The sequence below is a fragment of the Loxodonta africana genome, chromosome 6 (genome assembly GCF_030014295.1).
Source record: "Loxodonta africana isolate mLoxAfr1 chromosome 6, mLoxAfr1.hap2, whole genome shotgun sequence".
In the NCBI taxonomy this organism is placed as follows: Eukaryota; Metazoa; Chordata; class Mammalia; order Proboscidea; family Elephantidae; genus Loxodonta; species Loxodonta africana.
In genome coordinates this window covers 37,991,641-38,005,204 of record NC_087347.1, presented here as the reverse complement: position 1 = coordinate 38,005,204, position 13,564 = coordinate 37,991,641, and the positions used below count along the sequence as shown (strand labels likewise).

General features: G+C 42.2%; 1 protein-coding gene across 12 annotated transcripts in view; it reads right to left on the bottom strand.

Moving 5' to 3' along the window:
* The window catches only part of PLEKHM3 (pleckstrin homology domain containing M3), a 229,420-nt gene that overhangs the window by 132,389 nt on the left and 83,467 nt on the right, over positions 1 to 13,564 (bottom strand). For all 12 annotated transcript variants that reach the window (XM_064286748.1, XM_064286745.1, XM_023541989.2 and 9 more), the window contains one exon: positions 9,594 to 10,529. In XM_064286748.1, coding sequence (XP_064142818.1) covers positions 9,594 to 10,529 — 936 coding nt within the window. The remainder of the gene's footprint in view (positions 1 to 9,593; positions 10,530 to 13,564) is intronic.

The following is a 13,564-nucleotide window of genomic DNA, read 5'->3' as shown; positions in this document are numbered from 1 at the left end:
AGGAGACACTTGCATGGCATGTTTTTTAGTCCCTTCACTATCGTATCGCACGTCTATACACGTGCATCAGTTTGTTCTTTAGAGGAGCATCTATAACTAAATTTTCCAGGTGTGGTCTGGCCTCTTCTTTCTGGGCCTGTCTTATGCCTGCTTTTGATGTAGCCACAGCAGCACAAATGCTGGCTTCCTGGTTGTCTTATTGGTATGTGCATGTGAGCTGCCACTGGGTCAAGTTTACTTCATCTCCCACACGTGTGGTTCATTTTCTTGAATATAAGGATAGCATTATATGTTTATCTCTATTACATTTCATCTTGTTTATTTTGGTCCATTTCTTTAGCTTGCTTTTGAGAATCTCAGTTCTGTCATTCAACATATTAACTGTCCAGACTAGTTTTGTAGTAGTTGCAAATTTGATAAGTATGCCTACCATATTTTATCTAGATAATTACTGTCCTATCTGTGCAAATAATAATAATAGCTAACACACAGCATTTCCTATGTGCCAGGCACATAAGAAGTACAACCAGAATGCTCCTTAGAAGCAAGGACGGGGAGATTACGTCACATACTTTGGACATGTTAGCAGGTGGAAGCAGTGCCTGGAGAAGGCCATCATGCTTGGTAAAGTAAAGGGTCATCGAAAAAGAGGAAGACCCTCAATGAGATGGATTGACACAGTGGCTACAACAATGGGCTCAAGCATTAACAGCAATTGTGAGGATGGTGCAAGACCAAGCAGTGTTTCGTTCTGTTGTACACAGGGTCACTATGAGTCGGGACCAACTCTATGGTACCTAACAACAACAACACGTGCCAGGCACTGTTCTAAGCCCTTGTAACTCATTTTTATTTGCACGGCACACACAACAGCAACCTTATGAGATAGATGTGAATATCTTCTCCATTTTACAAATGAGAAAATGGAAGCACAGAGAGGTTAAGTAATTTACCCAGGGTCATACAGCTGGTGAATAGCAAATCTGAAAACCCAGGCAGTATGGCTCCAGAGTCCTTGCTCTTAATTCCACTACTTCTCATTGTCATCATGTACCTTTATTGACAACCTTCCAGGCCAAGAGGGATCCATTAGTCAACACTCGGGTAAAGCTTTTTGACAATGGTTTTCAAAATGACATAATTATAATCTCTGGTAACACAAATTTCTCAGTCTTGACAGTTTTTCCAAATGCTTTTCTGAACTACTATATAGCATGGACCTGACCTAATTATCTAATAATCTTATCTAATAAGGACATTGAAGTAATATGGGCACAATTTGAGTTTACTGATGGTGGCCTATGGTGATCACAACTTCATTTTCTAAATGCTCAGAAACCATATAAATAGCAATCGCATCCAAAGATTAGCAATAATCTACATTACAGCATGCTAATACCAAAATCGACTCATTCTCCATCTTGAAAATTAGAACATTTAGCAGTCTGTTTCTCTGGCTCCTATCTTGTTCTGCATTATTTCTCACAGGTTACTGACACTGGTTCCACAATCACAGCTCTAAGGGCTTCTAGCACTCTGGTTGGCACACATGTACTTTTCTAGACCCAGTGAAACAAAATTTAAATCCTCAGTATTCTCTTAACATTGTCATTTCTTTTAATTCTCTACCTTGTGTTTTTTAAGTAGCCCTGGTGGTGCAGTGGTTAAGCGCAGTTGGGCTGCTAAATGAAAGGTCAGCGATTCAAACCCACCAGCTAACCCATGGGAAAAAGATGTGGCAGTCTGCGTCCGTAAAGGTTACAGCCCAGGAAACCCTATGGGGTAGTTCTACTCTGTCCCATGGGGTTGCTATGAGTTGAAATTGACTCGACAGCACACAATAACTTGTGTTTACTTTGGTTTTTCTGGTTTGAAGATCACTCTTATCTACCACACAGATGCCCTCATTTTCCTTTTTACAAGCTCTGGGTCCCCAACCAGATTATGAAGTCCTTGAAGTTACAAAGCACATCTTACACTTCCTTGTACCTCCCACAACACCAACCACATAATAAGCACACAACAGAAATTCAAGTTGTATTTTTGAGAGATGGCAGTAAACACCAAGGAGATTTCCTTAATTCTGTGGGAAATGTAAGTATGAAGTTTAAAGGTGGGTAGAAGGGGATACTTTAGCTTTTTATCTTTCAAATTTTCTAGAACAGGATTCCCTTACCTGAGCAGAGACTGGAACGTACTGATCAGTCTCCAAGTCAGCGGCCAGGACGGCGTGACCCCTTGTCACCCAGTTCCATCTCCTGCTCATTCTTTACCAGCCTCTTTTAAGACCTCTATACCCTTTTGAGGAAATCCTGGTGGCATAGTGGTTAAGAGCTACATCTGCTAACCAAAAGTTCAGCAGCTGGAATCCACCAGGCGCTCCTTGGAAACCCTATGGGGCAGTTCTACTCTGTTCTTTAGGGTTGCTATGAGTCGGAATCAACTCGACGGCAACAGGTTTTTTTTTGGTTTTATACCTTTTTGAAGGAGTTCTGTTAAGCCGTTGGAGAGCATAAGCTGCACCTCATTCCTATGCGCACGTCCCAAGGTATCTGGCTGAATGTGCAGCACACACGAGGGGTTTACTAAATGCTTGTTGGACTGAATCCTCCACTTCAATTCCACTCAAGGTTTTATGATGAGCAACTCCTCCACGGTCGTATTCAAGGTTGGGAAAATAAAACTTCAGCACAAAAGAAGCTGGGGATTTCTGCTCTGGGCTACTCAATCAGCCAATGCACTCAATAACAAAATGACTTAGACAATATAAAATAAAAATCCAACAATGGACTACATATAAATAATTCTCATTTATCCAAGCTGTTTATATGTTTTGGGTTGTATCTGAGTTTTTCTTCATTGACTCTTCCCCTTCCAACTGGCTACCTGCCTATTCCCTAACTCAAATAAATCTCCAACTTATTACTATTCCTAGTAAGTGGGAGACACATTTAAAGATAGTAGTAAAAATAAGAATTGGCAATATCAAGGAAAGCCAATTTCTTTTTGTTTCCATCTCTCATTTCCTTAGAAGATCTGGCATCTTGGCTATTAAAAGATTTCCTAATTATTCACTTGGGAATCAAAACAGATTTTGGCTACCCTAGGACTTTTTTTTTTTTTTTTTAAGTTTTCAAGGACATCATATACAATTGACCTTTTTGACACTTAGAAACCTACACATCTTTGTTTACCTGGGCTCACAAGCATAATCGAGTCCCAAATTCGATGTCTTTTTTTCATAAGAATTGCTATTCTGCATGATTTACCCTGAAGCCAATAAGTTACTAAACACACCCAACACAGAAATATTGCTTGCTTCCAGACTAGCAGCTATTTAATGAATAATTCACCATGGCATACTTTCTATCAGAGATGCTTGTATTGCTAGGGTAAAAGTATCTTTTAAGTCTAAACGATGTCATAAAACAGGCCTTTGCCAGAAAGACGCCCTCATTTATCACACGAAATGCCATGTGGTATTAACAAGGTCGATACTGTTTGTTTAATATATTTTGCTTTCATAGGGGCTCAAAATGATTTGTTTTTGCAGCTGTAACAGAGTTAAATTAGGGATTTAGTGGCAGCTTAGCTAGTTGAGCATATATAACCAGGAGCTATTAATTACCTGCCTAGAGGCCTATGGTCATTTTCCCACAATTTAGAGCATCCTCGGGGCACTGAGTTATACCATAAGCAGCAAGATTTTATCCTCATATAATCAAGCTTGACTTTTCAGGAACTGAGGGGAGACTGAAAAATTCAAGTTTTATTTCTTATTCCACAACCCCCCCTCCACACATGTAAATGTTATTAGTGCACAGATTTTCATAAAGTTGTGTAAAGAATTTCAGAGAAAACCTTGGAGCAAGGACTAGTTTCAGACACCTGCTCCCACAAATGAAAAACTAAAAACAAAACTTTCTGACCTTAAAACACCAATAATTAGCCTTCTTCCCCCTTTCCTTCCTCTCACACTCCTGTTCCCTAAACCGAGCACAGGAGATAAGTTAGCGCCAAAGAGAAACTTGTCAAGAACACTACAATTCTAATTCCTCTCTACATGTCTGTGAGTGTCATCTGGGAGCAACTGCTGAAAAGCTCTGGGGGGAAAAAAGCAAAGGGGGAAAGAGGAGGGAAAAGGGGTGGGGGGGCGAAGAAAAACTAGAGTACAACTCAAACAAAAATGAAATAACATACACACATATACACACACACTCAGTCACACAAAGACAGGGAAAAAAATGCCCCCACCCCAGGTCCTCCCAACATGCTTCTTTATCAGAGGTTCATTGTCAATCAATTAGCGGAGGCAGCAGGGGTCTGTGAGGTGGAGGCACCCGGGAAACAATGGGCAGCCTCGCTGTATTACTATTTAATCACTTTTGCTAAATAAATAGAGCAGCCCCGAGGTGCTGTCATGTCAAGGGAATTTATAACAACAACAAAAAAAACTTCATTTTTCATTGGTCATTACTTTTTTCCCTTCAGGACAAGAGAGGGTTATTACTGTAGCCTTAAGTTCCATCTTTGTGTTTCTTGCCTTTGATTCCCACTCGGACCCTGCCACTTTCTGGCCCTAATTTGTCAGGCTGAACAAAGAGGGGATTTGTACCTCCTGTAAGGTCTCAATTAGGAATGGCTTCTGCTGTATTCCGTGCCATTCAGAGAGGACACAATGCCGGTAATTACAGGAATTTGCACTAAATGGCTGAAGAATTCACAGCAAAACTTTTCCCCTCTTTGGGTTTACCCCTCCCAAGGGCTGGAGGGGAAAAAAAAAGAAAGCAAAAAGCTCTCAATGCCAGAGAGATGTAATTACCAACAGCAGTCCCAAGAGGTTACACAGCAGCCAAAGGAGTAGTAAGACCATAAAGACTGACAGTGTGAAAATGGGGTAGGGGATCCCATAGGCTTGTTGTTTTTTTTCTTGTCTCTTTCACTGACATTTTCAACTTCAGTTCTGAATCAGCCTTTCAATTTCACCTCCAGATTACGAAACAGTAACACAAGGAACACTTTCAAACGTGAGCTTTGCATCTCTTGTCACACCTATAAACAAGTCCCCGGACCCTTTGATTACATCGATCAATTGCTAGGTTTCTTGACTGCTGGGAAAATACAGAGAAAATGTCTGCGTGTACAAGAGCCAAGAAAACCACGTATCCACCAGGTGCTCCTTGGAAACTCTATGGGGCAGTTCCACTCTGTATTATAGGGTCGCTATGAGTCAGAATTGACTCGACGGCACTGGTGTTGGACTGGTATTGAGTGTAAATAGGTAGGTAAAAAAAACTCAGTGCCGTCGAGTCGATTCCGACTCATAGTGACCCTACAGGACAGATGTCTAATTTCTGAAGAAAACAAGGCTGCTGCCTTATAATCTAATTTATACAACAACTTGTCAATAACCTAATTTAGAGCCACTTACAGGTACATACTCCGTAAATATTTCAATAAACTGCACACTGATCTAAACAGTAAAGTAATATTAATATTTTAACACCACAGACTCCACATTGCCAGACATAATTTTGAATTCCAACCAGCATTTCACTAATGACATGTACTTCATTTTCTACTACAGATGTGTTCCTGAAAAGCTGTACTAACACCCGCTGCTGCTGAGTCGATTATAACTCATAGCGACCCAACAGGACAGAATAGAACTGCCCCATAGGGTTTCCAAAGAGTGGCTGGTGGATTTGAACTGCCAACCTTTTGGTTAGCAGCCACTGCTCTTAACCACTGTGCCACCAGGGCTCCACCAGCGCTCCAGAGCTGCTAAAAAAAAAAAAAAAAAAGCACCACCAAATTAATTGTTCAGAAATACCGCTCTCATCATGTGCTCCTCTGATGGTCAAGAACTTTCCGTGACTTCAGAGTCAAACATTAAGTTCAACCTTACGAAACTGTCTTTTTCGGTAGTTCAAGAATGATTAAGTATCAGCAATTTCATATAGTTCTAATTGGCACTGCCGCTGACAGCCCTCTAACATGATACGGGGGCCTCACTTTGGTTGCTCTTGTCACAGAATGAACATTTTGCATTCATTTATGCAATCATTGGATTAACGTCTATCTCCTATTGTAGACTGCAAGCTTCATGAGGGTAGGGACCACGTCTGCTTCCCTCTACCACTGACTCATCTAGGTGCACCCAAGTTTCCAGCACCTAATCAGAAACGGGGGCTCTGGTGGCACAGTGGTAAAGAGCTCAGCTGCTAACCAAAAGTCAACAGTTCAAATCCACCAGTTGCTCCTAGGAAATTATGGGGGCAGTTCTACTCCGTCCTATAGAGTCACTATGAGTCAGAATCAACTCAATGGCAATCAGAAACTTGGCACATAATAAATTTTAGAATGAACAGAAGAACTTAGTTTCCCCAAAGACATGCTTTCAAGAAGTAGGACAGCAAGTGTTATACACTAGGAATGATCTCAGTGGGTTTAAGGAAGAGCAAGAAGCCTACTGTGGTTGGGGTTTTGTGGCTGGGCTTTCTGAATGGGGCTCCTCTCCAGAGGCCAATAGTACTGGAGAGGGAGCCACGGAACAAACCACACATAATCAGATACAGTAAAAACCTATGAAAGCTGGGTTCTATGTAAGGCAGAAACCTGTCAGAGAAGGAGTGATAGAAAAGTGGTAAGGCTGCACCCTGTCATAGACGGAACACTTGCGAGACCAGAAAAATAAGGCAGTTCCATCGGTTCTGAGTAATTCTCACAGGTTTCATTGTACAGCTCTAAGACGTGCACTCACGTGTTAAGAGATACACAGTTATGTATAGGTATATAGTTTCAAAATCATAGCCTCAGGCATTTTTGAATGGTCACTACCCATTTTCTCTACAGGGGCTCTTCAAGTTTCAAAGAAGAATATAGAAAATTCTTCACCTACAGAATTTAGTAAAATAAGGCCGTTTGCACTATTTCGTAGATTTAAAAGCCAACATCTGTGTTCCCCTGAATAGTAACTACATGACATAATAAAGAACTACGCGGTGCAATCTTCCACTTTTAAAAGTTTATTCATCCAAAATACTTGAAGAGGAGGAACTAAGTGGACATAACAACTCATAGTCAAAAGAGGCCCGCTAAAACTGTGAAATCTTATGAATTAGCTTCCCCTTAACAGACAAAGCCAAAACTCAACTAAAAACAATTTACTGGACTGTCTGGCATCTTGGAAGGTACACATACACATACTATGCAACCAGCTTTTCCACCGAATGTGTGTTTTTATGAAGATGCAATGTTAGGGGACATAGGTAGGAAATAAAGCAGCAGCTGGTTTAGATTAACTGTGTTTTTGAGACACACAGATCAACTTTTAAAGTTCGATCCACTGTATATAATCTTTGATATAACGAACTACCTCCCAAGTAATTTAAAAAACATTCAGAGGTGTGCTTAACACATTTTCTTTTGAGACTCTGCCCCCTACAGGAGACAAGTATTCCTCCCTGAGACAGGGAATCAGTATTCCATGAGCGGTCAAGGAGAATAAAAAGCAACCTGGCAAACCACGTGTATCGCAAAGCAGCTGGATGTAGCACTTGCCAATGGAAAGGAGGGCATTTAAGTGAAATGAACTTATTCTGCTTTGGAATCTGCCACACTTTTACAAATTAGGATTGGCCTCACCCCCACCCCCTCATTCTAAATTAGATACCTTCATGTCCCTCATTGGAATGCCACACTAAAACATAAATGTAAGAGCTGAATTGAGCAAAAGCTTTTTAGACTTCATGACCACTACCCGCTAGATTGCCTACCGTCACCTTTCGCCACCTATCCTCCTGTCAGTTAAATTCAGTAAGTGTCAAATTTAGGTAGCAAAAGGAGCCATCCTATCACGTGGAATCTAAAGCAGCTACCAGAAAGCTCTCTCCCCACCCATTATATAATCTTTTTCCTCTTCTTACTTTTCTACTTGACTTTCTTCTCCCAGCCTTTTCTCTTCACCTTTCTTGGTCTGTCTTCTGTTTTCATTTCTCCAACTGCTAGAGGCAGTGGGCTTGGTCTACCCACCCTCGACCCACATTTTTCCTGCCTCTGAGTGCCAGGGATGGTGCTGATAGAGTACAGAACATGGGCAACATACACTCCCTCAGCAAGCAAACTTCTGAGAGGAAGGTGAGTTAGGTGACAAGTAGGTGACAGCCTTGTGTAACACCTGCAGTTTTCCTTCCTCTTTTCCTACAAAGTTTCTTGATTTAGCCTCTATTTTGCTGTTCTTTTTATTTTTTTATTTTTTATTGTACTTTAGATGAAGGTTTAAAGAGCGAACTAGTTTCTCATTAAACAATTAATACACATATTGTTTTGTGACACTGGTTGCCACTTCCACGACATGTTAATACTCTCCCCTTCTCGACACTGGGTTCCCCATTATCAGTTTTCCTGTCCCTTCCTGCTTTCTCATCCTTGCCCCAGGGCTGTTGTGCCCATTTAGTTTCCTTTTGTTTTATGGGCCTGTCTAGTCTTTGGCTGAAGGGTGAATCTCAGGAGTGACTTCAGTACTGAGCTGTAAGGGTGTCCGGAGGCCATTTTGAAAGCTGAGTTGAGCAGTTCCCTCTTATTGCAGTGACATGACAGATTTGTTGATGCCATCAGCAGTCCAAAGTTACAGAAAATAAAACTAAAACCCGTTGCTGTCAAGTCGATTCTGACTCATAGTAACCCTATTGGACAGGGTAGAACTGCCCTATAGGGTTTCCAAGGAGCATTCGGTGGATTCAAACCGTCAACCTGTAGCAGCTGTAGCTCTTAACCACTATGCCACCAGGGCTCCAGTGGGGTTTAGCGAAAGGGAAATACTTTTATTTAGTTTACAATATATATATATAGATTTGGTTTAGTAGGGTTATTTCTTTTTATTTTATAGTTTCTGTGATGGTGGGGGGAATGGGGAATGGAAGAGAGAAGCAGTGAAAGGGTTTTAAGAAATAACGGATTACACTGCCTTAAACTCAGCTTTGCGTCTCACCCTTACATAGCAGTTCCATAAGGCCTGTGCTCCCCCACCATTGAGGTGCAGGCTCCTTGTGACTCGACGGTCATCTGCTGAATCATCACCTCTGCTGCTTTTAGCCACCTCCACATTATCTGTCAAAGCTGACTTTCTAGACACCTCCTCAATAGGATCTGACAAGGTTATGGTCAATGACAGTTGCTGACTGTAGACATTTCCCTTGCCTAAAGAGTGTTAGCAGTCTACTGTGGGCCTGAATGTCTCTTACCGGACAATGTGTGGCTTCCATATTCACAACCTTTGGTCAAAAAGGCAGAGGGAATGGAATCATAGTTGACTCAGGAAGCCTAAATTCTAGTCCAGTTATGCTTTGGCCAAGTCATTTTGATTCAGTGAGTATATCATATGTGCTTCTAGTTACTTCACCAGGATGGCATGAGGATGAATTAGTTTTAATAGAGCAGACTCCTCGGAGGAGAGATACTTTATAAACAGGAGGTAACTGTGGCTAGCCAATTGCGGGGGGGGGGGGGGGGGAGGGATTTTTAAAGTGAATTCCAGTTGTGGAATCAACATTGTTCCCTAACGAGCTTTAGGCTGAAAACTTGCTTCATACCTGCACATTTGAAACTCTGAGCAGTGAGTCCTCGCTCCAAAGACAAAGTCGTCAGAATGCTCAGGAAGCTGGTGGTCACCGACTGACGTTTGTTCTTCCTGAGATTGTGCCCGCCCATCTGATCCTTGGATTTGTTCCTCAGCATGACTTGCAGGTTTTGCTCTGAACTCCTTGCCGCATTGGCAGCTGTCTTCAAAGCCTCCATCCATTCCTGAGCTCTCTTCCGGGTCTCAGCACGGAGGCGGAGGACATCTTGGGGAAAAATGACTTGAAAGCAAGAGTCACAGTCATCTAGGTTGTCCATCTGGACAGCCAGACAGACGTCCACATTGTAGCTCAGCAGGGGATCCTCATCTAGCTTGCCAGGCTGAAAAGCCATAAGGTAGGCTCTGCTCAGCACAAACGTAAATGCCTTCCAATTGTTTTGGACAGTTAGCCTGTACAGCGTCCCTGATTTGAGGATGTTTTGGTACTGTTTGGGGCTATCTAAGACAGGGGACGACAGCAGCAGCCCACTGGATTTCTTTTGTAAACAATGATTCTGCGTACAGTCAACATTATGACCAAGCCCTGGTGAGTTTGCCAGCTCATCCTGATGTACCACATAACCCGGCCCAGTGGCATGCACAACTTCCCAGAGCTTCTGTCCCCAGTCCAGAGCCTCCCACGGTGACTCTGCCTTTAGCTGTAGCTGAGTGTTGTCATACAGGACAGTATCCACAATCCTGGCCTCAAGGTTGCCCAAAACAGATATGCTCTGGAAGTGTGAAAGCTGGTACGTGGCATAGAGGTTTTGGTTCCCACTGCTGTCGAGGCTGTAGAAGTATAAGTTGTAGGGTGATAGTTCTGCATAACAGCTTTGCCAGTAACTGTCATGGTCCCTCCTAATCTCCAGGTAACCCTTCTTCAGAATATTTGGGAATGTCTGCTTGTGTTCTGGAAATTAAAAAAAAAAAAAAGAAGCAAAGTATTAGTTAAACTATGAAAAGGCAGGTGCAAAAATCCAAACAGATGAGCAGTCAACATCCTTCTGGTTCAAACTAAACAAAGTAAAAGGAGTAAAATTCCAAGATGGTACCCAATTGGTAAGACGTACCTGCGGAAAATCTCAGGTCTAAAAAACTGAATCAGGGTGGAATTACAAGTGCAAGAGTAAGTACAGCGAATGCATCACCAGTGTGACACACTCAGGTCTCTGTGGAAACCAGAAATACTGGAATAACTGTGACTGGCTATACCACAGGGTTCCTTATATTCTTTGCCAGGGTTCCTTATATTCTAGGTAACATGCTACAGGAGTACTGAGTACATGAGAATGTTCCTTCTGCCACTTTGCCTAACTGCCTGCTACTGTGTTTATCTTTCCTTAGTTTGGTAAAGCCAGGGAGGGTCAGTGGAAAGGGCACAGCGTGCCCACAAACTCTCAAACTGCTCTATATGATGCTGCATTATTTGGCCTATGCTCTCCTACCTAGTCTCTCCAACTCCCTTCCACAGGCTCTAAGTGCAGCTGACTGAGCAGTTTCTCAGACACTCCCATGAGCTCTAACCTCAAGGCCGGTTCATGGCCCTCTGTCTAGTAGCCATTTCTCCAGGCTTCACCCAACTAGCCTCGCTTCTTAGGTCTCTGCTTAGATGGCACTTCTCTCTCATCTCTGAGCGTGACTGGGCTTATGCTCTTCCCTCAGCTTGCAGTGCTTCCTCCCATCCCACCTCCTGCAACCAGCTTATCCTTCGCTTCACGTAGTTATTGCCTCTTCCAGAAAGCTTGTCCTAACCTCTCCCCCCTACCCCCAGCATACACACGCACATAACCATGGGTCTTATCCAGTATCCCTACTATATTATTCCTCAATCATGGACTTTTATAAGGCTGTATTATAATAATTTATTTAAATGTCTTAACGAATAAAATAAATTTTAACATTTTTTTAAAAGCCTCTCTTCCCCCATTAGACTGTAAGCTTCACTGAGGGCAGGGTGAGATCTCTCTGTTCATCCTGTATCACATCCTTGTATCCAGCATGTAGCGCACTGCATGGTATATAAACCAGTTGCCATCGAGCAGACTCTGAGTATGTCAGAATAGAAATGTGTTCCACAGAATTTTCAATGGCTGATTTTTTGGAAGTATATCACCAGGCCTTTCTCCCAAGACATCTCTGGCTGGGCTCGAACCCTTTCTTTTAGCAGCCAAGTGCAGTGACCATTTGTATCACACATGGTACATAGTAGGTACTTAATAAATACTTGTTGAATACTTTATTAGAAATAAAGCTCCTAGCCCAATGCTCAGCATATAGTAGATCTAATTCCTTTTCCTTCTTCTTTTCTTCCTTCCCTTCTGTTTCACAACTTTATCTGGTCCCGCCATCTTGGATCGATGATTAGCTGCGATATATACCAGTTCTAATATTTTAATAAAAGAAGCCTGTCACTTGACAGACTTCCGGATACTTTTACTAAACAAGAAAATGATATCTAAACAAAAGGGACCACGCACCCTTCCCTGGGAGAGACTTTATTTCTGAGACGCCTCTCAATCCCTTTGCTGATACACATTGGAGACACCCGTAAACTAATTTCCCTAAAGACAAATCACACTCCCGAAAGGTGTGATTTCTGATTTTGACTAAAGAAAAAAGAATAATAAAGATGTAGATCTTAAAATAGCAAACCAAAAGAAAAAAAAAGGAGAGAAAAGCCAATTTTACCCGCTTTACATCTCTGGTCCTGACATTCATTTGTATTTCTGTGGTAACTCAAAAGCCATTAATTACCTGCAACCCACACTAATCCCTTTGTAGAAGGAGATAATGGACGCCTGTTCTCAGGTTATCTTTCTTTTCTGATAATGCAATAAGGGAGGCAGTGCTGTTAGAGTCACTGCTGCCGCCTCTCCCTGTCTCATTTCCATCAAGCACTGATGCTAGTTCAACCTTTTCCACAGTAAGACTTGTAACCATGCGTCCCTCTAGCCCCATCCCGACTGTGCCAGCGGCTCAGCTATGCATCCCTGAATAAAATAAAGATCATCTCTCTTGCTTTTAAGCCAGGAATTTTCCTCTCCTCTTCTTACCTTCTTACAATAGCTACCGTGGATTAGAAATTCCACTTTAATTGTGCCCAAACCAGCAGCAAACTTGACTAGAACCCCAGTTCTGATGATGCAAGCTAGGGTGGAAGATGCCAGCTTAGGTGGACTGAATGAAATATCCTGCTAGGGAGTCTCCAAAGCTCCCTCACCTTCTTGATGAAGACTAAGGATAGAGAATTCACGTGTACCAACATTTGTTCCCACCCAACAGGCGATATGTTTTATCTCTGCTCCCACCCTCAGCTTCAGCCCTCTAAATACCCACAAAGCCAAATTCACTACCACTGAGTCCATTCTGACTAACAGAGATCCCATAGGATTTCCAAGGCTATAAATCTCCACAGAAGCAGACTGCCACATATTTCTGCTGCAAAGCCACTGGTGGTTTCAAACCGCCTACCTTTCAGTTAGCAGTTGATCGCTTTGACCACTGCGTCACCAGGGCTTCTTGCCCTTTACATAGGTATGTTATATTGAGATAGAAAAGTGGGCTGTTGATCATAGGAAATGGCCCATACATATAGGCTGCTATTTGTGGTGTAATTTCTTAAAAAATAATAATTAAGAAGACAAATGAGATCAAGACTATTCTCTGGGGCACCTATTTCTCTCTGGAGGGTCTGTTTAGGTCATACCCTATTAAGATTTTGTGTGTGAAGTATTATCTTTCATTGTAGAGGGCTGAAAAACTACAGTATGTTTTTGTTGTTAGTGGCTGTCGATTCAGTTCTGACTCATAACCACCCTATGTACAAAAGAACAAAACTCCGCCCAGTCCTGTGCCATCTTCATGATCATTGTTATGCTTGAGCCCATTGTTGCAGCCACTGTGACAATCCATCTCGTTGAGGGTTTTCCTCTCTTTCGCTGATTC